General features: G+C 39.2%; 2 protein-coding genes across 2 annotated transcripts; both read left to right on the plus strand.

The window, feature by feature from the left end:
* Window positions 1–186: 186 nt before the first annotated feature.
* On the plus strand, window positions 187–26,229 carry LOC146478496 (striatin-like). Its single transcript, XM_085112023.1, has 18 exons — window positions 187–650; window positions 4,600–4,703; window positions 5,804–5,959; window positions 6,903–7,160; window positions 7,696–7,916; window positions 8,962–9,150; window positions 9,550–9,575; window positions 9,878–9,962; window positions 10,211–10,515; window positions 10,834–10,889; window positions 11,266–11,382; window positions 11,791–11,838; window positions 12,724–12,845; window positions 13,103–13,270; window positions 14,023–14,166; window positions 15,181–15,288; window positions 22,069–22,155; window positions 23,984–26,229. The coding sequence occupies exons 1-18, from the start codon at window positions 486–488 to the stop codon at window positions 24,151–24,153; spliced, it is 2,529 nt and encodes an 842-aa protein (XP_084968149.1). The 5' UTR covers window positions 187–485; the 3' UTR covers window positions 24,154–26,229.
* On the plus strand, window positions 17,001–22,056 carry LOC146478497 (histamine H2 receptor-like). Its single transcript, XM_085112044.1, has one exon. It carries the CDS (start codon window positions 19,070–19,072, stop codon window positions 20,060–20,062), a length of 993 nt encoding a protein of 330 aa, XP_084968170.1. The 5' UTR covers window positions 17,001–19,069; the 3' UTR covers window positions 20,063–22,056.
* Window positions 26,230–26,261: the final 32 nt, after the last annotated feature.

Consider the following 26,261-nt stretch of genomic DNA (forward strand, 5'->3'; position numbering starts at 1 on the left):
CATGCTGAGCAAAACAGAATGCTTTTTTCTTCTTAAACAAGCGTTTGTAAGTCTGCCTTCTCATTTTGTTTTGAGGCGTGCGGGCGCGGTGTTTAATCTTCGCTGCATCTTCGGTACTCTTCGGAAATTTTCGGAATTCGGTGTGCAGGAATTTGATAGGGTGATAGTAGAGAGAAGATGTCATGTGATCTCGATTGAAGGCAATCTAAATGTCTTCCATTTTTGAGAGGGGATTATCAATAAGATAGCGGTTTTTCCGGACAGGCGAACGCTTTACTTTTTCTCCATTAGCAAGCGAAACCGATATTCATCGCTGTCCATTGCTAAAGAACACCTATCGCTACCGTTGAACGAATTACCAGAAGATCAAATGACGGTTTCTTTGGCGCGTTCGGTGTTTCTCTTGCAGCGATCGATTGTCGCGTGCTAAATTGCAATGGCGGCTTGCATGGAGTAGAGAGGAGAGTTGTCCGCAGAAGTTTGACATGGAAAGCGACAATGGTGGAAAAGTCCCCGTGTCTTCGCAAAACCAAGACAATGACTCGGGGACGAAGTACACTATTCCGGGCATTTTGCACTTTATTCAACATGAATGGGCTAGATTCGAAATGGACCGCGCTCACTGGGATGTGGAAAAAGCCGAATTGCAGGTTAGTTTCTAACTTATAAACTTTTTCGAAGCCTTTGAATGTGAATTGTACCCTCCAACCTTCTAAGACTTGCCCGTTTCTCCTCTCATTTTATCTCTGTTGTGTTTCCTAATACAAGTCGTTTGAAAGCTTCGTTTTGCTGTTGTAAATGCATGCATTCATGACCTTACGTAGCTTCGAAGTTCATCTTATCTGCTGTGGAGTGTTCTGATCCAATGTAAGGTTACTTCCGAGGTGTTTTCTTAATTTTTTGACACAGAAATCGAGTTGGAGAGAAAGAGCTCTATATTCATTTATACTGCGTTGAAAATTAGCTTTTCTTCGTGTGGAAGCAGATTCCAACGAGCCATGAATCTAGTTGTCGTTGACTGTAATGTCTAATCGATCTACGTAGAAATCTTTAGATATTGGTACTTAACCGTTTTCGAGCTAAATGGCTTTCGTAATGTTATGGTTAAATTTTAAGCCCCTTTTCACTTGTTTTGACAAAACGTTCTTAACAAGGACTGCTTTTATGTAAGACCATGGTGTTTTTATTTTGAAATTCTGATCTTAGCTTCTATCTATTTGCTCGTGCTCTTTCCTTTGAATTTTTACGAAGATTTTTTAATTTTTCGTGTTTGAACGAGCTGTAGTCGACAAGCTGAGATTAAGATTTTCTGTAGCAAACTTGTGCGTGGCGTAGCGAGCTATCTCGATCTCTAGACGATATCGATCTTCACAAATGTTTTGGAATAGTGTAAGCTTATTGTAAGTTGATGCACGTAGACCTGTCACAACTTCAGCTGTATGAGTTTAGGATAATCTTTTCTTAAAACAAAATTCGATTGCGTTGTTACAGCGTGCTGTGACAGCTTGGGAAAAAGTGTACATGTTAACTTGGTGATAATTGATTTTTGTACTACATTGGTAGAAAATTCTTGGTTATAACAACATCCAAATCACAATTTGGTGAGTAATTGTCAGAGTCTTGTGTCTTGGTTATATTTTACACTCTGTTACCCTTTGCTCATACAGTTAGCTTTTGGCTTGTTTACAAGTAAAACTGTGCCGAACACCTTACAGTACAAAGGCTTAACAGGGAATAATGACCGGAGAAAGCACAACACCAGAGTTGACTTTAATTGTGGGAAAGAGTTGTTTTGAAATTTCCAAATAAATAATTCAATATGACCAGTGGCTCAGATCTTGATTAGACATTCTAGAATCTTCAATCAGGAGTTCATTTGAATACCTGTTGCTTTTGTCCTGACGATTACTATCAAATAAATTATGGGTACTGTCCGGATATATTGTTGTAAGTAAAATAATATAATTTACGTCTGTAAGTCATAGTTTTGTGACAAAACTTATAATACTTTCAAATACACTTTCATAATTGCATGAAACAAAAACACAATTTGAGATGTTAATAGTTTGAATATTGGCTTTCAATAAGCTGCATGCAAATATAAAGAATGATTAGTCATGTTTACTCTGACCAATTGATCATAAATGGTTATCGCTGATTATCAGTACATGTACCTTAAAAATAACTTTAAATTTAGGCAGCTGTTACACAATAGAAGGTTGGATTGATCTGTGTTTTACCAGTATTCAAAACTGTACAGTTAAGCCAAGCACAGTTATTCATGATATAATATTTATACAAGCTCCACACTTGAGGCACTGAGTATAAGGAACAGTACAACTGTACTCGTCATTGAGGATTATCGGTTTTATTTGTTTCAGATAAAGCCTTTACTTAATAAACAAATTGTTATTTAGTGCAGAGGTAAATCTAAGGCCTAAATGTACAAATGTTTGTTTGTTGTGATTACTGGGTCAAAGTAGTCTTGCCAAGTGTTGTTCAGTTGTTACCAACAACAGTCCTTTTCAAAACTATCCTTGTTCCCTTGTTTGAACAATCATGCTAGACAAACCAGACTTTTACTAAATGTAACACCTTGTTTTTCAAACGAGTATGATAACACTAAAACCAATGTAACTGCTCTTACCGTGGCAAAGAAAGTCATGTCTGAATACCTGGGGCTGACGGCTTTTGCTATGGAGCTTGTTGATTCTATTTGGGGGGAGGTGGGGGGGTTGGGGCGGAGGACAGGGGGAAGTATTTACACTAGGTTGTGAAAAAAGTAAAGAAATTTAAATTGCAGGACTACTATGTATACTGTGATAAGAGATCTAAAATAAATTTTGGACCATTTTACTTGATTGTTATTACTATATGTGGAAGACATTATAACACAGATTTGCTGAACTGAAATTGTAGCAAGTTTTGTTAAACTGTGAATCATGTATGGCTTTACTTTGCATTTCAGAGTCTTTCTCATGATAAATCGTGTTAGTGGAATTTTTTTTTTGGCTGATGATAAAGACCTCCAGAGTATTACATCCTGGGTGTAACTTGCCTGAAGGCAAGCTGGAAAATTAATTTTATCTTTACTCTGCAGTCTAACCAATCATAACACAAACAACCTTATCCAAAGGATGCAGGACTCGTATTCCTACTCTACATAAATGGTGAATAATTCAAAACGTGAAGCAGTTAAGATAATATATTACAGTCAATCCACGTCATGCATGACGAGTATTTCCGTGACAGAAATGAACATTCGAATTTCTCTTTGTACTGTTTGACATGTGAATGGAATGTTGAACATTTCTCTGGAAATCTTTCCGAAAAAAACGCACTAACTGAAAAAACGATTCAAAATACTTGGAAACAATTGTTATTCTTAAAATACTTAATGCTAAAATGTAAAGAAAAATTCATAGCTTTATACCGTCAATAAACTAGAGAAATTTCTACTGGAACTCTGAAATCTTGTTGCCAATGTTCAAAACTGACATGTAAATTTCAAAACTTTGTTCAAATTTCAAAAATACCGGCCACACATGGCGTGGATTGACTGTAAATGGTGTCAAATGCAGGAAAACGTGCACACTAACCAAGTGACAAAGGTTTTTTGTCGGAATTCGAAAAGGGCACCTCCAGAAGGTTTTCCTTCACAAAGATTAGGTGAATTTCAATGAATTTGTTCAACAAATGAGCATGTAATGCTTAATGCCCTTCTGGTTAAAACGTTGCTTTGAGGTATAACTGGCCCAGGTGTTTTCATGTTGGAGCTTATTGTCAGTGTGGTGTTAACCCTTTAAGTTCCAGTGCTGATCAGCATCCACTTTCTCCTTTGCAATATCACTACTTAATAAAATGTGCAGGTCAGGAGAATACAGAAAATGATCACCAAATATTTATAAAATGTTTTGATGGTCAAACAAATTCTCCATACATGTATGGAGAGAGTTGAGGAAAATAATTATACGTATTGCTGGTATGCACTGTCACGTAGTAAAAAAATAAATCAAAAACCATCCAGTGGAAAAAGTTGAGAAGTTGTGATATTATAGAGGATGACTAAAGGAGACAATTCTCCAAATTTTAGGCCTGTACGTCTCCCCAAATGTCAGATATCTGTCAAAACGTTTTGCCGAAATTTACAGAGCCCAGTATGGATCCGCCATCTTGGTGTACCTCTGCGGAATACCAATATGGCGGCCGAAAAATAGCGTTAACATCTGGAACTTACTTTGGCTATCTAGCGACTGATTAGCAGTACTGAACACCAAAACCACTTACATAAGCACTTTCTCTAATGTTCTAACTTCTAAAAAGCTGAAAATAATGAGATTTTTCAACAAAGTCGATCGTAGCTCTTTGTCACGCAACTCCATATCTGTGAAATTCAAACTGCTCTGATTTCCAAACGAAGGACGCTATGGAGCTGTAAAATTGTAAACAGTTAAAAATATACGGCCTCTTATGCCTGGTGAGGATAAAAATTTTGGAGGCTCTTTAGTTTTGGATTTTAGAAAATTATGACGTCACATGCATACGAGCAATTGATACTGGGGTCTTCAAGGTTCATTTTCTTAATGATTTAATTTTCAGGCTCGTATAGCATTTTTACAAGGAGAAAGGAAGGGACAGGAAAATCTCAAACATGATTTGATTAGAAGAATTAAGATGCTGGAGTATGCTCTTAAACAGGAAAGGTAATCTTTGTTTATTTACTTTTTTGTTCAAGAGCTTTATGTACCATCTGTTTCTTGTGATTAAACAATATGGGAGGGCAGTCAGTGGTAGCTAGACGCCCGCTGTTATGGCCAGCAATTACAGTGAAGATAGTTGGATACTAAAGCCTGTCGCATACTTGAGGAAGAGCTGAGCAAACTGCCTCGCGAGGCCGAGCAAGGCAATCAGTTCAGCTGTTTCCTCAAGTGTGCGGTTGAGTTTTTGTGAGAATTTTGCCTCGCGAGGCAAAATCTCAAATATCACATGATAGATATTTTCCTCATGGCCTCGCGAGGCAAAAAACTCACGAAAACGCAACTGCACACTTGAGGAAACAGCTGAGCTGATTGCCTTGCTTGGCCTTGCGAGCCAGTTTGCTTAGCTCTTTCCTCAAGTGTGCGGCAGGCTTAAGAGTTTGAGAATGACTACAAGATATCAGCATGCAATGCTGTGACAGTCTGTCATCTGACATTGTCCAACCATTTTTAAAAATGTCAAGTTATTCTTAACTTTGCTTCAAGGACACAGTGCCTACAGGTGCAAATAATTTGTCTTAGTAACTTGTTACCTTGTTGGATTTGCTATAGAAAGCAAGATGTGACGTCATTGTCTCCATCTTGGTTTGCTGCCAAAGCTCTCCTAACCTCATAGTTGAAAATGTTAGTGCATTTTGGGAGCCCCCCCCCCCCCTTCCCTTTCCCATGATGTTTTTTTTTTTATTAATAGTAGACTTAGTTTTAATTATAATCTAGCTATTAGTAATAATTACCATTTTTATGTCTTGATAGACATAAAAATGTTAATTTTTGCGCCTTTGGTTTTTTTTATATTATTCACCATGTAACACTTGACATGTATCTTTATCAGTGAAATAAAGATTATTGTTATTATTATTATTATTATTATTATTATTATTATTATTATTATTATTATGTCATGTATGGTAATTGGAGTGTCTTGTATAAAAATTGAAGATGGCAGATGTAAAAGATTAATTTTGGAACAAAGGACACATACATGTATCCTGTCAAACAAGGAAGTAATATTAATTCTAGCAATTGACATTATTTTTTTTTTACAGAGCAAAATACCATAGATTAAAATATGGGACAGAAGTATCACCAGAGAAAGCGAACAAAGAAGAGGAAAATGTCAAACAAGAACCTCACAATGATAGCACTACAAATAACACAAAACCTGGAGTGAACTGGAGACAGGGTCGACAACTTTTACGGCAGTAAGTACAGTCTTTGAGGATAATCAATGATCAGGTCTCTCTCTCGCGATAATAGTAAGGATGTAGAACAGGGCAATTGAAACATTGTTCCATTTGCAATAGAAAAAAAGCATGAAAAAATAAAAACAAACAAAGGGGATTGTTGCATCTTTCAAGTTGAACATTTTGCTGATGGTTGCATTCTATGCTGCCATCAATATTATCCACCTACATGTATCAATGCTAAGCCACGGGGGAGTGGAGTGGTGTGTGGGGGGGGGGGGGGGTGCAGGAGTAGCTGAGATGTTTTGTTCAAATCCGCCCTGCATTTTAAAGGTGGTAGTAAGAGTCATTAAACCTTTTCCACTGGGGAAAATCCCTTGCCTACATGTATATGTTGTAGGTTAAAATGAACCCAGGTTAAAATGATTTCAACCTAGGTTGATTTGTATTTTCCTTTGTTTAGGTTGGGTAATTTACATCTGAAGCAAAGGAAAATACAAATCAACCTAGGTTGAAATCATTTTAACCTGGGATTCATTTTAACCTACAACAGATACCCCCCTCCCCTTCTTCCTTTCAAGAAGCTTAATACTATACATTGTTTTGTCCAGATATCACAGGAAACAGGCAAATTGATTCCACAGGTTCAAAATAGCCCAATTTTGATATATTCAAAATTCAGCCTGAAATAATAACATCACTTAGAGTCTCCAGGGAATAAATTGTAGAGTTTATATGAGTTTATTCCCTGGAGCCTCACAGTGATGTTTATTGTTTCAGGCTGAATTTTTATATATCGAAATTGCACCATTACATTATGGGCTGTGATAGTTGTGTACAATCTGTTTTGTCTGCTTGTGTTTTCCTCAGGTTTGGATAGTTAATGTTTAGGTTTTGGTTTTTAAAACACAATTATGCTTGTCAATCACAGTAATCAAGGTAATTTTAAATCTTTGTTCAGGTACCTTCAAGAAGTTGGCTACACAGACACTATTCTGGACGTGCGTTCGTCACGTGTCAGGTCTATCCTTGGCCTCTCAGTGGCTGATTCTACTCCAGATCACCCTCAACCAAATGGAATCCCGGGCAAAGCTCGTGGGGAAGAGTTTGCTGTAATTGAAGAGCGTGTGCGGTCACCTAAACGAAATGATTCAGCTACCAATAGAAAGCTGTCTGAAGATGAAGCTGAAGGTATTCTCTCAATACCGTCTGGAAAAAGGTAAGATGTTTTGCAGACTTACTGCGCCTTTCAATAACGCGGACTCTGAAGTTCAAGATTCAGCCAACTATTAGCTTTTCACTTCAGTCAATCAATGCAGCAGACCTTTCCGTGATTGGCGGATTTCGATCTACTTTGTCAGTTTCTGTATTTTTGTGGTCAGCCGGTTGTTGCCGCAGTTATGATTGACAGCTGTAAAACATGCAAATCGTTAGTTGCATTTGAAGTTCAGAGTCTGTATGTTATTGAAAGGTGCGGTAAGGCCCATTTATGCAGGCAACAGTGTGGTCGCAATTTTTGTTACATTTTCCACTACAATTTTTCATGCATTAGCTTTGCAAGTTCAAATTGCACCTGTGAACCAGTGATTTCAGTACAATTTAACTAGGTGCGATTTCAGTGTAGTATCAAACACAAGACATGCACAGGATAGTAGGCCAAATTGTTTCTAGTTATAAGCATGATCAAAACCTCAGATGTTAACATAAAAGTGCAGAAGCTTTTATTTATCGATTGTTTGTTTTTCCTCCAATAGAGTTCCGGTGCGGCCAGTTGTTAATTCCATAGGGCCTCCACTGGATGATGATCTTGAAACAGAAGCTGCAGTTATGGCAAACTTTGATTTCCTCCAAAATGATGTGGAAGATGAAGAAGATAATGATGACGAGTTGGATGATGGTGGGAGTGCAGACGACGAATCTGATGATCGAGATGACATAAGACTGGGGAGGAGACTAGGCAAAAGGGCCAAGCCAGGTAAGCTAAATATCTAAGATGAAAAAAGCAAATAAACTGGGTAGTAATATTATAAGTAACACTCTTTTTATGCAAATTTTTCATTCCAAACTGGGGGTACAGTTTATCTGTGAGCACCCTGGGAATTCAAAATTTATGCTTGTTTTACTGTCTTGTATTCCACTGAGAGTACTTCTGGTAACCCCTTGAGGTCAGCTCAAAGAAACCTTCTTGTAATGCATTATTTCTTTTGTGTATGTGTGTGTGTGTGTGTGTTTTTTTTACCACCCCAGCCATCATTGTAGTTCTGATCTATCAAGGGTTTTCACTTGATTGTGAGAAAAGCAGTTACTGGTTTTTGATAAGTTGAAATGAATTCAACAAAGGCTGTCAACAACAAGACTTGGTGGCCAACAGTGGTGTAAATAGTGGCTTGGCTCCATATTAGTGCTTCTTGTACAAAATGGCAGCATGTGAGATGCTTGTATCATGTTGGCATTTCTGCAGCATTTTGCTTGGTGGGGTGGGGTTGCATAATAAATTATTATTTTTGTTTACTGTGTAATTCACTGTGAGGATTGATTGCCTGGGTTTGCAGAGCTCACATCAGAGTTGCAGGGATTCCTTAATGCTTGTTTGGTACATGTATGTTATTGGATGCAAAGTAAAAATAAATAAAAACAAAATTATAAAATAAAATAAATGGGAATTTCAGTAGATTCCACAGGGTGGACTATCCACTGTTTCCTGGTCGAATTGGAATATGGAAATGTTGGGAGGAAAACTGGAGTACCCAGAGAAAAACCTCCGAGAACCAACAACAAACTCAACCCACATAATGCCGAGACCAGTAGTCGACACCGGGACACACTGGTGAGAGGGAAGTGCTCTCACCACTGTGCCATCCCTGCTCCCCAGCACCTGGAAGTGCATGGGCTTGAATCTCTTTGGGAGGACTCAGAATTTTTTTCTGAGTTTATATGAACGTGAGAACACTTGTTCATTTATTCGTTATTTTCTTCCCATTTTACTTATCATGACTGTACTGTTTATTCCCCATTTGCAGATGTGAGTAAAGATGCTGTTGAAGAAATGCTAACTGCAGATGATGAAACAGACGCGCTTGCTGAGTTTGATTTTGTAATGGGCGAAGATTCGGGCTCAGAAACGGATGTCACAGTGATTGAAATGGAAGGTAATGGTGATGGATTAGAAGACATGGATATTCATTTGCCAGAAGAACCCACGACACAAGGTAGGTTCTGTTGTTTGCAAAATACTACATGGATTTGTTGGACTTTAGTAAAGTAAAAAACAATAAATCACTTTATTTAAGTGTCAATTTATTTAGCTCAGAGCATTAATTGATCAAATTGTAATTTGGAAAAGTTGGTTGTTAAAAGGAAGGGAGAAAACTGGAGTACCCAGAGAAAAATCTCTCGGAGCGAGGTCCAGAACCAATAGCAAACTCAACCCACATAAAAATTATAATGTGAGTTTGGGAATCAAGCCCAAGCCACATTGCTGGGGGGGGGGGGGGGGGAATGCTGTCATCTCTGCACCATCCCTAGTCCCTACAAAATATTTTAATATGTTACTAGATAATATTACATGGTAAATGCTTTTCTTTTTTTTTTTTGTTTTTCCCCTATAGAAGACAGAGGTGAATCAAATACACAGGTTTGTGATTTTAAATGTTTTTTTGTGTTGTGTGGGTAATTTAACACCAATTGTTTATTGTGAATTGTGATTGACATGACCGTGTCAACCCAATTTGATAGAAATCCTGCAACAGATTTTTGTCTCACAAATAGGCCTTAATCTGGACAGTGTCAGAATATAACTAACTGTGCTACCTGTAAATTGGTCTTAAAGTTTGTACAAACCTGTTTGATTAATCAGGGTGACCCATTTGACTACAAGGATGGTGTTCATGAATAGTTATTGTGTTTGATTAAAAGTTTGATTTTGTGATGTTCTAGAATGAATGGGGAGTGGATTCAACCTATCTGGCCAAGTTAAAGGAGCAATACAAGAAAGAGAAGAAAACTAAGAAGAGCCAAAAAAGTAAGCAAAAATTCAGCCACTAAGTACTGTCTAAAGAGAGCGCCTTCAGTTTTGATATAATCTCAAGTTAGCTTCTGTTTGTATTGAAAAATAATAGAAAAAAATTGGAATTCTCATAACCATAAAAGTGCAAGCATTCCATCACCCTTTGAACATCTACCATCCAGCCACACACCTTTTTTTGTGTCATAATCCACGGGATATAATTATCAACTCAGTGTCTAAGTCAGCAATTTTTTTACTCACAGGACCAACCAAGTCAGTTCTACAGGCCATGCTAGCAAATCTAGAAGGAGAAGATGAAATGCCACCACAGTCAACGCCTGCCCCACCCATCATAAACGTTCCTCCCCCTGTTAGGCTGATCGGCTCTCGTGCTGCTGCCGAGATCCCGCCTATAGCTAGCATCTCAGTACCAAGTAATGTTGCTGGTGGTGGTAAAGGTGCATCACCCCCGGCAACCACAGCTGACGAGCCCTTTGAGAGTGCCCTTGGTCTGGGTGAATTGGCGAGTCTGACAGTGTCGAACGAGGCTGAAGCATTGTCATATGAAGTAAGTGTTCAAGACAGCCTGCAAGATAGATCCTTTGTAGAAGAAGCAATTTTGAGTACCCTGGTTTTTAGTTTTTGCAATGTAAGGGGGGGGGGGGGGGTAGGGGGGTTCTCCATGCTTTGTAATAATTATGTGAAAAACCCAGAAAAAAAAATTGTTGCTTAGACAAGACAGTGTGAAGCATTGTGTTTCTATAGTTCTACTCTCTATACAATAGTCCTTGGTTTTGTTGAGAGTTGGCAAATAATGTAAGCAATGTTATTGATGGTCCTGTAAACATGAGATTTTTTAAATTCATCTTCATGTTTTTCTTATTAGGTGAATACAAAGGAGGAGTTCAGGAAAACATGGAGCCCAAAGTTCACATTAAGAAGGTATTAACGGTATATTTTACATGAAGCTGCATCTTTCAATAACTTGTAAACTTTGAACTTCAAACCCAAATAACAATTTTTGCTTTTCACTGCTAACAACCGACTGTCTGCAAAAAAAAAACAGAAACCAACAAAGTGGAACAAAATCTGCCAAGCACAGCATGTGAGCATGATGTTTTGGACCCGTTGAGCTAAATGCGTTTGTTTCCTAATAGGTCTGATACAATGATTGACGGCAGTGAAAAACAGTGGTTGGTTGAACTAAGAACTGAACTTCAGAGTCCACCACTTGAATAATATTGTAGTGCATGTGTGGGAAAAAAGAAGAACCTAGAAATTGCAATTTGTAACAAAGTAATGTGTTGTTTATTTGCAGTCATTTCGATAGCATTAGATCACTGTACTTTCACCCGACTGAGGCAGCCCTCATAACTGCTTCAGAAGATCACTCGCTTAAATTATGGAATCTTCAGAAAACTGTACCACAGAAAAAGTAAGTCAACTTGCCTAGAATGATTAAATATTTGAACCTTTTTATGACGTAATAATAACATTCTTATGTAAGTTAACATTCCGGTAATTTATTTGCACCTCTCAAGAAAATTCGACATGATATTTAGGAAGACAATCCAATATAAGGTTCAACTTGCAACCTCAAAAAAACAAAAGCAACTAAACACGCCTTTCCCACTAGACAAGAAATATCATGTGAGGGATATTTGACTTTTCATGCATGCTTGAAAGGAACTGCAACAGAATGAAAATAATGATGAAACTCACAGATGGTAATGAATGCAAAAATAGGTACTGACCATGTGTAATCACTGATAAGATAGCTTTTTATGTGTTTGTTGTTGTTGTTGTTGTCGCACAATCTGATGTGCTTATTTTTTGTTTACAGGAGCAATATATTAGATGTTGAGCCCATCTACACGTTCAGAGGCCACAGGTAACTAGCTTTCTATTGATATTGACTTCTCATTAACAACAATTTAATCATCAAGTTCATCACCTTTCATTCACTATGACTGCGATTCTAATATTTTAATAAGCAGAACTGCATCTGCTCATGCATCTTCATTTTATGGACAGCACACACCACAAAAAAGGATTATTTGTGTGTTTTGTTATGGGGTTTTAAAGTTTCCTTCACCCTTTCTAGACTGGGCTTTTTTTGTGGGGAGCTGGGGTATAAAAGCTGTGACAGTGAGGCTTGGAGGATGGGTAGTATACCCAGAGACGTTTCCTTTGAGGTCTGTAACGGGAAGTGATGACGTCATATGACATGGTATTGTCGTCGTGATTACCAAATTGTAGCCATCTTGGATTTCTGGATTTCCCCAAAACTTCAGGAAAGCGCCAAAATTGAGCGAAAAGTAGTCAAAAGCAATAAAGGAACACTAATATAAACTAAAAACATAATATTTACAGTAAGAAAAGTAATTTGTCTTCATTTAAATAGGGACTTTTCATTTTCCGAAAAAACTGAAAATCCTAAAGTGTCATGGCATTTGCTCACATTTCAGGTTCAAAGTTGCCGCAAGCAGATTTGACTCCCCCCCCCCCCCCCCCCCTGTTCTAGATAGGGTTAAAACATCTTATCTTGGTTACATGTAGGAAGAGAAACCCGTTCATTGATTTAATCTTGATAATGAAGCAAGAATGTTTAATCATTCAATTGATAGTGAAGCAAGGACATAAAATTTTTAATTTCCAAAGCCTTTGCTCTCAGCAAATCCATAGTGGTTGCTTAAACTCCTTATTGGCCTCCTTTAGGTTTGCCACTCACTCTTGGCTCTGATGATATTAATTTTTGCTCGGTTTTTGTACACAGTGCACCTGTCCTTTCAGTGGTAATCAACTCGACAAGTGAGATGTGTTTTAGTGGCAGTGCTGACTCAACGATCATCTGCTGGAGTATTCCTTCACTTGATATTGACCCATATGGTCCTTATGGTAAGTTTTCTTGAAAGTTGTTGAAAGCAGGCTTTAAATTAACTTTATCAACATTGTTGATTTCCATAAATTGATACAAAGACCAAAGTTTCTCTTAAATTAAAGCTTGACTGAGTTCATTCCAAACCAAAGGCTGGCCTCAGTTTTTGTGTTCTGTGATGTCATATTAGTGCTGTTTATGATCTTGTGGGAATTTTTCTTTTCTTTTCTTTTTTGTTTTTACTTCCTTGTTCATTTTGACTGACTTTCTTTTCCAGATTCTGAAAATCTCAGCGGCATCTTGGTAGCGCACACAGATGCTGTGTGGGACCTGGCGGTACAGACAGGCTCACTGCAGCTGTTGTCGGCATCTGCAGATGGTAGCTGTAGGCTTTGGAGTCCCACATTAAAATCACCTTTATTAAATACCTACATTCCTGAACAAGGCAAGTCTAATATTCTGTTAATAATATTCTCATCTTTTTGTCTCCCTAGAGTGACACCTTTTTTCCCACCAGAAACTCAATGGTGTAAAATTTTATCCACAGACTTGAAACGTAAAACAACATTTGTTAATGTAAACATACAGGCAATAGATATCACTGGATAAGATTTTATCCATAAATAAATAATTGTGACCCGCTATGTACAGCAGAATTGACAGACACCTCAGGAAAATGCTGCTCAGTGGCTTTCGTTATTATAATAATAATTACTATGAATGGTCACCCTAGAATTTCATCCACTGACTCAAAAGCTAGAACCACCTTGTACAGCATAGAAGGAACTTGCTAATTTGATAGCATACATAAATTCTAATGGTCACATTGTGGGATTTCAGTTGAGGATTTCATCCACATATTGTGATTTTTGTCGCCATGATTCGTGGGCTGCTGTGGGAGGCAGTGTCCCAGATAACTTTCAGAGTCAAGGAGTCAATGAAGAATTTTAAGGTGTCAGTAGCTGTGACTGTCCAAATCTTCTCAAGTTTACCATTCCTTTTGTTGGGTCAGAAAGCCAGCTTTCTAATGTCTCTGACTTGAAACCCCTCTCTGGGGAGGGAAAGTAACATACTTCTATGCATTCTAATGGTTATGTCGTCATTGTAAATAAAGTGTTTCGGGACACTGTAACCACTGTAAGTTAACAATGGCTTTGTTATTTTACCCTTACACTGTGCTTCTTTATCCATCTGCAGAAGGATGTGGTGTTCCCACGTCAATTGACTTTATCCGCACCGAAACGTCACAGATGGTTGCGGCATACTCAACTGCTCAATGTTTTATTTATGATCTGGAAACAGCAGCACCAGTAGTTACGCTCGACAGTGCAAAAACATACAGTAAGTTGGTTTTTAAGCGTTATTTTTAGTAGACTGCAAGCAGTCCCTTCCTGGATAGTCGAGAGGTCGCGCGAAATAGCCGAGCACGAAAAAGCTGGAGCAAAAGAGCGAAGTCGTTTATTTATCCTCGCTCCAGTCCGTCGCTGCGCTGAGAGCCCACCCTCTCGACTGACCAGAAAGGGACTACTTGCAGTCTATATTTTTAGATGTATTAGACCCTGTCAGTGATATAGACAGGTTCATGGTCTTGGTGCATTGTGGGTTTCCAGGGCAACATGGCAAGTAGTTTAAAGCCTGGTTTTCACTAGCGATGCAAGTACAAGCACAAGCACAAGCATAAGAGCTTTATGTCAAGTGAAGACAAACGCAATGCAAGCACAAGAAAAGGAAAAAATTTGATCCTTGTGCTTATGCTTGCGTCGAGGGCGTTTTCCTGTGAAATACGCATTCTTATGTTTGCGCTTGTGCTTGCGGTTCTACTTGTAGGATTAAAGGTTTGTATAAAAATTCGAAGCTATAAATTAAGCTCTTCGTGAATTTACATTTTTTGAACTTAATTCAATAAAAGCGTATGAGCTGTAAGATGAAACGGAATAAATTGGACATCACAGTTATTCCTGAAATTCTTTTTAATTACCAGTTGGGGTGTCTTCTATACTCTGTAAATTTTGAGTTTGTAGATTACAAAGAATGTATGGGAGAAACCCTGAATTGTAGCAATGATCTCCAAACTTATCCTCCTTCAGTTATGAACTGAAGAGTTTGGGGTTTGTCAACAGTTTTTCATAGTTTTGAATTGTCATGCAAGCCTTGCTTTGAATTTCCTGCCATGTTGCCCTGATTATGCTTGATACGCTCCACCCGGTGAACCGGTCTATTGGTCAGCACACTGCAGCAAAAGCTTTTTAGAGTCCTTTTTCGTCTTTGTTTTCCACATTTAAAACATGTTTTACGGCCACAATCTGTTGGCACCCGTGACAATATTCGCAACACTGTTTATCATTTTGTTTGCAGATAATTCACCATCAACTCAAATCAACAAAGTAGTCAGCCATCCCACCCTCCCCCTCATAGTCACAGCACACGAGGACAGACATATACGCTTCTTTGACAACAATACTGGTAAGTACCGGTTCTTGACATCCACATTTCCCGCCAAAAACGCGCCTGCCCAAATGCTTTCCCGCCGTTCGGCGACAGGAAATCCTCATTCCTAGTTATTTTGAAATGCGGTTTTTAGAACGTCCAAAAACATCTTTTTAGTGTTATTGTGCACAATACAATGTAATTCCCAAAGTATTCGTTTTATTAATTGATCTAGATTTCGCACCATTTTATTTAACTTGGCTGCGCCAGCAATTTTTCGTCATTTTGTAAGTGTGTAGTGGTCGGAGCGCGACTCCATAGTCTTGTTAGACTGACGGATGCCTATTAGCGGTCGGCTGCGCCAGAATTTCCCGCCATTTGCCAAATGCGTATCGCTCGGCTGCGCCAGAATTTCCCGTCATTTGCCAAATGCGTATCGCTCGGCTGCGCCAGAATTTCCCGCCATTTTACGGTTGCTTTAATATTATTTGTCAAACCAGCATTTTCCCACCACTTCCCTTATCTCTATCATTCGGGCCAGAGAATGTTTTCGAAATTCATTTCGTTAAGTGTGCGTTGTTGAGGTTAAATCGCCCAAGTCAGTAAACTCGACGAATAACCTTACTAAGCTTATCAAGTCTTGATCGACATTTCCGAGCCTTGCGTTTTCGAATTCAATTTTGCCGCCATCGCAACGTCTACAAAATTTGCCTTAGATGTAATTCTCTAACTTGGCCATTTTACTATCGCCTTATGATGTCATTAAAAATTACCGTGTCAAGGTCTAATTCGTCTTTACGGGTTTGCAGATTTGGCTGTAGTGTTTTGTATATTCGTTTTGAGTGCTCGTTGTTTACATCAAACTTCCCGACATTAAATTTTACAAATAAGCTTATCCAATCTTTATCGACGTTTGCCCCGTGTTGTATTTTCCAATTTTGTTTCTGACTTTAAAAAAAATATGTTTTTTCTCCTATCCTTCGTGTTCCCGCCACAAACGCGGCTGCACCAACATTTTCCCGCCATTTTGCAGGTGCATACCGCGTGCTAATCGGATCCTTCATGATCAAACCAACGTTTTCTGGTCTGAGTGCCTTTTTGAGCGTTTTAGAAATTTCTGGCGAAACCGAAGAATGCCTTGCTCTTAAGCGTGAATTTCCTTAACAAGGTTTTGTGATAACCAGTCAGTAAGTAGTATAATATCATAAAAAAATAATGAAAATATGCACATAATCATTCAAAAGTCGTCGACTTTTCCCGTTGGCACAAATTATCCGTTTCGTCTAGAAAATCAAACTAAGAATGAATGGAAAAACTGGGAATTACCTCACATTGAATTAACTGACATGTACGAAGGTAGCTACGGGCAGTGTTTGAAGTGTGTAGAAGGTATTGGATGCATCTTACGCATCCGTTTTTTTTGCTCGTTCGTTCTTTGCTTCTTTTCGTTTCGCCAAAACAATTTTCACTGTTATTGTCGCAGTAGTGCTAAAGGACGGTGCCTCGTGATACAGAGGTATTTTTGCGCAGTTGAGGACGACACGGAGAAAGCATATCTCAGCAAGTACTGTTGAAACCTAGAAAGGAAATTGAGGGGAACTAACCACGTATTTTTCAGAGATAATTAAGCATCAGTAATTGTAAAAAGCTTTAAGATACGGTACATAACAATGTATGGATTTTTTTTTGTCCAAATTGAAGCTTAATTGTGTCTGGAAAATGCGTGGTTACCCCCAATTTTCTTTTTGGATTTGAATGACCCTTACTTAGATCTACTTTTCCCGCATAGTCACAAACCGCGCAAAAATACCTTCGTATTAGGAGGCACGGGTCGTCCTCACGAAATTAGAGTTTAGTTTCTCGGGCCATCCCAAGATGCGCAGAACGTATGTGCAGCAACAAAAGGAGCTACCGTCCTTTAAAATAAAAGTATACTTTTTAAAAGTCGTTGTGTTTAAATGAGATATGATTTCCAATTGTTTCCAAATTATTTTTTCTCTGCCTGCTGTGAGCAATGAAAGAACAGTACGTTTCCTGATCGTGAGCAATGGAAATCGTCGAAATTGCGTCTTTTGTACAGAGAAAATATATTGCTTGGTTTGTTTTGTTGTAGAGAACTTCATAAGCATCCATTCAAACGTATAACATCTGTCATAGAACACAGAGTATTAATATTAAAGGTGCGAAAAGAAGTGGTGACTTATTCTTTGATAAATGCGTCATGGTTGCCGGGAAATTGTGTGTTTTCAAATGATAATTTCCGTGCGGCGTGGCCGCGTGGGCAATTTACTGGCCCACTCACCCCCAAAGAATAGAAACTTTCAAATTTCCTCCTTTTTTGTCGGTTTAACTGCTAAAATTTCTCAGAAAAGTACTACCTAATAGCTTTCTCTTGAATCAATGGAATTAAGGATTTCACCTACAGACTCAAAAAGATCGAGCTACCTCACACAGCATACTAAATTGCACCACATGAAAATACCGCATAATGGCTGGCGTTTGAATGATTTCCTTTCAGAAATTCATTAGTAGACTCGAAGTTAGCCTGACGTTATTTTCGGCGTGACCGATTTTAAGATTTTTATTCGTTAACCGCATGCGTGTCTTGAGTTTTGGTTTCATCCGGCAGCCGTATTCTTTCGTCATGAATTTAGTTGAGCGTTTTTTCCTGGTTTTAATTCCAAGCATTTTCGTAAAAATTTCCCTCCATTGGCAATATGAATTAGAAGTGGGAATGTCTTTTGTATGTGTGTGTGTAGTTTGTACCGCTCGTTTCAAACAGCGAAATGCTATCGATTTTTTTTTTTAACTCCGTAAACGAAGTAGCCTCCCACACAGTCGTATGCGAGTCCCCTAAAAACGATCGCGTGGGAGGCTAAAAACGGAGCGGAAGGTCTTGAACAAAGAAAGGGAATGTAAAGAATGATTCAGTAAGTGTGTTGTCATGATTATTGTTATCATTATAACGTTCATTAACACTTAGCTTATGGAGAGGAAAATAACGGCAAATGCCCTTTCTCTTATCTCGGGCAGAAAAAGGAGATGAACGTGTTGTTTACTTCACGAAAGCGGAGGGAACCAGCAAGTATAAGCTAACGGAGGCTTTTAGAACGTTTCCTTGTTGATTAGGTTCACGAGTTTTCATAGTTTGCTTCAACTTTCTCGCCGCGTTTGTTTCGAAGAAATAGCCCTCGAGATTGTGTTTAACAAGCGGCACCGGTCAAACCATTGAGACCTCAAACGCGCCACTCAAGTCTTCCTGCTTCTCAACGCATTTCGATGAGTTGGAGAAGGAACTCGTTTAATCAAGACAGCGTGAACGCGACTTCTGACAATATTGCGTAGTTGAATTCTAAACTTTTAGCGTTTCCTTCAAGACGTCTATATTTCGCTCATCTTCAATTAATTTTGGAGTCTCTGAGTGAACTTCGCCTCGCAGAACTTCCACAAACTCATCCTTTGTCGCGATAAACGTTTTGTTGTTGTTGTAGGTTGTGAACTCTTCTGAAACAGTGCAAATTTTCACTTTTCTTCGTTATTACTTTGAACTTTTTGACATGAAGTCTCGCAGGACTCCAGTGAGCGGTATACTTAAACGCATCCCAGTTCTTCGGCAGTCCACAGGTGTACGTGAATTGAACGCAATATAGCAAAACTTTTCTTGCTTCTAGACGTTAACTTTTTTATTTTCGCTCATCTTCGTGCTCAGGTTGAACCTGGCGAAACCGTTTTTCTCCTCCGATCTCCTAAAGACTGTTACAAGCATCATCTTTTCCGTCTCCGATATCCCACACTTGGTTCCGGTGGAATAATTAAAATGTCGGTTGAAGAGGATGAAGTGAATCCAACGACTTTTTCAATTCAGGTTGTGTTGTTGGCAATAGTCTTCGTAACTGCGATCGCCGGGAACGGTTTAGTTTGTTGTGCTGTTTATCACTTTAAACAACTGCGTACAATCCCAAACTTTTTCATTGTAAATCTGTCGATCATCGATCTTTGTAACGCTCTTGTAAACATGCCTCTTTTCGTGGGTTACTATGTCATCAAAGCGGACATCTTTAGAGGAAAGTGGGTCAGCTATGTGTGTTCCTCTCTCCATAATTACGTGATATACTTGAATGTATCAGCATTGCTTCTGCTTATGGCAGATCGGTATGGAGCCATCAAATACAATCTCCGGTATCACGCTTGGAAGACCAAATCTAAAGCGTTCCTCGGCATCGCCTGTATCTGGGCTTCTGGAACTGTGCTTCTAATCGCTTTAGGGTTCCGCCGCGATCGAATTCTCGCGCCGTACGAGGGCTTAACGCTGATGGAATACCGCCGGATTTTATACAATGCCGAAGGCTGGAAAGTTGCTCTCGGTGTTTTCGGCGTCTCATTTCTTGGAATAGTCATTCTTGGTTTTCTGTTGTGGCGCGCAGTTAGAGCGAGTAGGTGGCGAATATTAGCCATTGCTGGTAGAGACGATTGTTCGCCACAAGGACGGCAAATGCTTAGCATGCTGCGAATGAAAGAAGTTCAAACGGCGCGAAACATCGCAGTAGTTGTTGTGGCTTATTTTGTGTGCTTCGTGCCCAGTGTAGTTCACGGCTTGCTCGTTAGAAACGGAATTAATTCTCCTTGGGCGGAGTATTTTGCGTTTTTCTTCACTTATTTTTCCAGCGCGTGCAACCCAATCGTGTATTCTCTGCGCACCTGCCGGTTCAGGGAAGTTGTTAAGGAGCTGTTCAAATGCAAGTCTAAAGAAAAGAGGGTGCCTGCCTTGCCGGTTGTTCTTACTAATATGAGATCCCTTCAAGTGGATTAAAAACAATTTACATTGTAAACGATAGAGCGGTTTCCAAATGAGTGTCGTTAAACCAAAACCAAAGTAATTACTCTGGCCAATCGCAACAGATGTAAACAACACAACGAGCCAATCAGAATTCAAAGCAAATACATGTAACCGGCGCCAAGCGCGGGAAAACGCGTGCGACCAAAACATAATTGGTTTTGGTTTGGATTCCCATTGGTTGAGAAGGTGGCGCGAGTTTTATTAACCAATCATAGAGCGTAGTAATGCAAAACCAAAGCAAACGCGAATGACTTTCGACACTCAATTGAAAACCGCTCTATGATTAGGGGATAAGTTTCTAAAGAAACTGTGGTGCTGCGTCGGTGGGGAGCGTAACGGATGTTTGGTTTTATCGACAGAGTTGATAAGGTAATTTGGCCACCGTAAAGAGAGTCGAGTGCTGGCGTCTCAAGCGTTAGCCCTTCGTCAGAGTGAATCCCGAAGGGCTAACGCTTGAAACATCAGCAATCGAATCCCTTTACAGTGTAAGCGGTTTACTCTGGAATACTGTCATTTACTGAACCACACCTACTGGGGTCTTTAGCAGCCTATCGACAATTCCTCGGAACTTTTCGGAAAGTCGCGCTAGCCTTTCGGCAATCCGTCGGGAACTTCGTCGGGATCTTCGGAACTTTTCGCAATTCAGCAATCCGTCGCGAGTTGTCGACTAGTCTACGGAACGTTTCGACTTTGGAACTTTCCGACAAGTCATTGCAACCTTTCAGCAAATCTTCGGGAGTTAACCACGAGTCTTCGAAACCTGTCGTTAAGTCTTGTAAGACTCCAATGATCAAAATAACAAGCTTCTTTACTGTTATTTAGTTATTTAGAAGTTTTTAAACAGTGAAACCTTTTTTCCCTATGAATGTAACTTGCGAGGATACGATGACTTATTAAATAGTTTTACTCTTTAGACATCACCGTAGTTGATTTCTTGATGCCCACTTAGATCACCTTCATTCCTTGTCTGTTCTTGACCCTTGAAGCCCCGATATCGGCATACACTTTCTCCTCACTGTTTCGCAGATATTTCTTGTGTTCCCATTTTGGAGAATTTGTTCAAACAGGGAGCGGCGATATTGAAGGGCCCCCCTCAAGCATTTTGTCGGGGTTATTTGGAGAGAGCCATGCCGGAGACCCACCGCGGAAGAGGAAGTCGGGCTCCTCGCTCTCTTCTCTTCCCGTCCTTTCACTCCTCACTCCTTTCACATAAACAATCCTGCGCTTGTCCGCCAAATTGCGTACTGCAGACTATGGAACTGAGAATAACAAGTGTTTCATAATCCTGCCTACAATTCTTAAGTCAAATCCTCGATGTTCTTAAAACCAGCATGTGATAATCGCTTTAAGAACATCAAATTTTCGGTGGCATCTGTCAGCCGATCTTCCGCAACAGAACCAAGAACACTCGTTTTGTTTAATCAATGACATGTTTATAGGCTTCAAGGTCCGTTGCCAACAAACACTCTTGCCTCGCATCTCTCACGGACAGTTTTTACTGGCGAAACGCATGAAACTCCTGAGTATTTGAGCTCAAAATTTATTACTCGTACGGACGTAACGCCATATAATTTAAGAAACACGTTGAACAAACTCGCATTGCCGCCTCCCCTTACTGAACACTTCAAAAAATAGTTTCGGTGGAAGTGGAGCGGTATTGTGGAACAGTTTACCGGATCATTTAAGGCAGGCATCGTCACTGACAAGTTTTAAATCTAGAATTCGTCCTCACAATTTCCCAGAGTAAGGTAATCACTTATACACGGCGATCTTGTAAAGCAGGAAGTCATCTTTTATTTACTTTTACTTAATGCTAAAGTAGACACAATTCTTGTATTTTATTGTATTGTATTATTAGTTGTAAGTTATAGTAAGTTTTCTCTTTTTCTCCTTATAAATACCTGAAGGACTTTACCGTGTCTAAATAAAGCTATCTCATCTTATCTTGCATTGAAGACTGTTGTATTTTGTCTGTTCAGGTAAACAGATTCACACTATGGTGGCTCATCTGGATGCAGTAACAAGTTTAGCAGTGGATCCTAATGGACTTTATTTACTCTCTGGAAGTAAGGATTCAACCTGCCTAATTATTTCCCCTATACTGACATTTTGTAGGCGTGCTTTAAAACAGTTTTAAAACCCAGATTTCATTTCATAAAATATTGAAAAAGTAAGAGTAAGTTGCAAAAGTTGTGCTGGATAACTCTCAGTTGAATGGTCGCAATTTAAGATTTTATTCACAGTTAGAACCACCTAGTACTGCTTAGCAGCTTTCGTTTGAATGGTCAACCCTTTCGGATCAGTTCAAACTTTAGGCTTACATCCAGAGTCAAGTTAGGACCGCCTTGACGGCGTAATAAACAGCACCACAGGAAAGTTCTGCTCAGTAGCTTTCATATGAATGGTCACACTTTAGGATTTCATCCACAGACCAAACGTAAGAACCACCTTATACAGCTTGATAAACAGCACCACAGGAAAGTACTGCTCAGTAGCTTTCATTTGAATGGTCACACTTTAGGATTTCATCCACAGACTCAAACGTAAGAACCACCTTATACAGCTTGATAAACAGCACCACAGAGAAGGACTGCTCAGTAGCTTCATTTGAGTGGTCACACTTTAGGATTTCATCCACAGACTCAAAACTAAGAACCACCTTGTACAGCGTAATAAACAGCACCACTTGAAAGTACTGCTCAGTAGCTTTCATTTGAGTGGTCAAACTTTAGGACTTCATCCACAGACTCAAAACTAAGAACCACCTTATACAGCATAACAAACAGCACCACAGGAAAGTACTGCTCAGTAGCTTTCATATGAATGGTCACACTTTAGGATTTCATCTACAAACTCAAAAGAAATAACCACCTTGTACAGCATAATAAACAGCACCACAGGAAAGTACTGCTCAGTAGCTTTCATTTGAGTGGTCAAACTTTAGGATTTCATCCACAGACTCAAAAGAAATAACCACCTTATACAGCATAATAAACAGCACCACAGGAAAGTACTGCTCAGTAGCTCTCATATGAATGGCCACACTTTAGAATTTCATCTACAGACTCAAAACTAAGAACCACCTTGTACAGCGTAATAAACAGGACCACAAAAAAACTACCGCTCATTAGCTTTCATTTGAGTGCTCACACTTTAGGATTTCATCTACAGACTCAAAGCTAAGAACCACCTTGTACAGCGTAATAAACAGCACCACAGGAAAGTACTTCTCAGTAGCTTTCATATGAATGGTCACAAACTAAGAACCACCTTATACAGCATAACAAACAGCACCACAGGAAAGTACTGCTCAGTAGCTTTCATTTGAATGGTCACACTTTAGGATTTCATCCACAGACTCAAAAGAAATAACCACCTTGTACGGCATAATAAACAGCACCACAGGAAAGTACTGCTCAGTAGCTCTCATATGAATGGTCACACTTTAGAATTTCATATGAATGGTCACACTTTAGGATTTCATCTACAGACTCAAAACTAAGAACCACCTTGTACAGCGTAATAAACAGCACCACAGGAAAGTACTGTTCAGTAGCTTTCATTTGAATGCTCACACTTTAGGATTTCATCTACAGACTCAAAGCTGTATCAGGACCTGGGAAAGCACTATTCTATATGATCACACATCATTCACAGACTAGAACATCATACATCATACCATGAGAAAGTATTTTTCACTGGCTTTCTATCCGAATCGAATAGTTACACTTGGCATTACTGACGGGAATTCTTTCGATCAGTTACATTTAAGGATTTCATCATCCATTCAGTAGAAATTTGGGACCACATGTTACTCTTAGAGAAAGTGTTAACTCCTGTCCGTCACCTTGTCAATACGCTTACTTTGTTGTTTTTGTTTCTTTTTTCGTTTAGGTCACGACTGCTCTATTCGTCTCTGGAACCTGGACAGCAAAACATGCGTCCAAGAAATCACCTCACACAGGAAGAAATTTGATGAGGCTATATATGACGTAGCTTTCCATCCCAATCGACCGTACATTGCTAGTGCTGGCGCGGATGGATTAGCCAAGGTCTTCGTTTGACCTGCCTCGCGTGCGAACTTGGCTCGTGCGAATTTAACGTCGTGAGGTTTTTTTAGCCAAAAGCAACGCTGCGTTGGTGTAAGTGAATGGTTTCGTGAAAAAAATCTCGCTAACGAGAGGACAGCGTGACGGTGTGCGTTCCCGGTAACGCTATGTTGCACGTCGCGTGACGCAAAATGGCTTAAGACACGATACCAAATACATTGGAGTAAACTGTAGAAATTTCACGCATCTGTTTTCTTTTTTAAGGAAAATAAACAATGTGGACAGCTTCATTTGTGGTTGTAAACTGACGTTAAATCCTTATAGGCTCCCGCTACCAATATTAACGCAGACGATTGCAGCATGTAATATGGATCCTGGAGAGGTTCTTAATCGCTGAAGATGTATGAAATGCCATGCAGTCTCGTCGCAGCCCTTGGAAACAATCAAGCTGTGGTCTAATGTGTTTCGTAGACATATTTGCTACGCGAATACGTCTTTTCTATTTGGCTGACAAGGAGCATTACCATTTGAAGTCAAACTGAGTTCCTCAACGTCTTACGCTGTGCGCGAGTCTTAATCGCAATCCAAAAAGCTTCTTCAGATCCTTGTGGTTGATAGAAATGAAAGGAGCTTCTCGAGTACTGACTGGTGATACGAGCATTCCGTCATTTACAAACGCTTCTCATAGCCCAGGAGCTCTTATAACAACATTTGTAGTAACCCGATTTGTTTCTGTGAGCGTATCGTTCTGTAAAACCGACTGCGATGTTAATTTTTGTTCGAAGGTCATTTCACATCGAAATAGTTTCAACCGTTTTTCTTTCTAACCGACAACTGATAATTTCCTCCACTCTTTTGAAAAGTGAAAGGATTTTCCTAGTCCTTAGAACAAACTTGCTCGTGTTAGGTACAATTCGCGTTATATCGTCCCTTTGGAAAACCTTTCCGGTTTGAAAGAGTTCCCTCGCTAATCACGAACTAGCTCGTACTTTGAAGGCATTTTTTTTTGTCGTGCTATTTTTTGTAATTATGAAAACGGGAAGAAACCCTTCATTTCGCTGATGATATTCGTCTCCAAATGAAAGCCTCGTCTTCCAAAACTACAAGTTATTGATGAAAAATGCTGCCGGCTAGTTTTGAAATTATTTTATCCTTTCACTCTCGGAAGAAACCAAGGTGGAAACACCGAAAAAAAAGTCGAATTTTATTTTTGTAAAATACCGAGGAACAAACACGACCACAGGGAAGTACTGCTTAATAGCTTTCATTTGAATGGAAACACTAGGATTTAATCCACGGAATCAAAAGTTAGAACCACCTTGTACAGCGTAATAAACAGCACCACAGGAAAGTACTGCTCAATAGCTTTCATTTGAATGGTCACACTTTAGGATTTCATCCACGGAATCAAAAGTTAGAACCACCTTGTACAGCATAATAAACAGCACTACAGAAAGGTACTGCTCTGTAACTTTCTTCTGAATGGTCACTTTAGGACTCAAAAGTTAGAGCCACTTTGTACAGCATAACAAAGAGCACTACTCAATAGTTTTCATTTAAATGGTCACTTCAAGGTTTCATCCACAGATTCAAAAGTTAGAATCACCTTGGACAGCATAACAAACAGCACCACAGGAAAGGACTGCTCAGTAGCTTTCATTTGAATGGTCACACTTTAGGATTTCATCTACAGACTCAAAAGTTAGAATCACCTTGGACAGCATAACAAACAGCACCACAGGAAAGTACTGCTCCGTAGCTTTCATTTGAATGGTCACACTTTAGGATTTCATTCACAGACTCAAAAAGTTATAACCACGTATTAGGAGTGACAGCTTACTTCTGAGAGTGCAAGGGTTTATAATAATTTGATTGTCAATTTACAGTGATACCTTATTCGTTCTACATCAGCAATATATTGCCATCTTAGGACAGGGTAAATGTATGTTTTTGCTCGAGAATTGGTTTTTGGGCAAACAAAATTGTACAGTAATTTTGATTTCAAACATTGCTTGTATAGACTAATCTAAAGTTAAAGCGGAAAAATGTTCTGATTAATAGGGACTAAATAAAAACTTCAACAACTTTGAATATTTTTGTCTGCAAATAATTTGTCAGGAATC

The sequence above is a fragment of the Pavona decussata genome, unplaced genomic scaffold (assembly GCF_977016875.1).
Source record: "Pavona decussata unplaced genomic scaffold, jaPavDecu1.1 SCAFFOLD_64, whole genome shotgun sequence".
Lineage (NCBI taxonomy): Eukaryota > Metazoa > Cnidaria > Anthozoa > Scleractinia > Agariciidae > Pavona > Pavona decussata.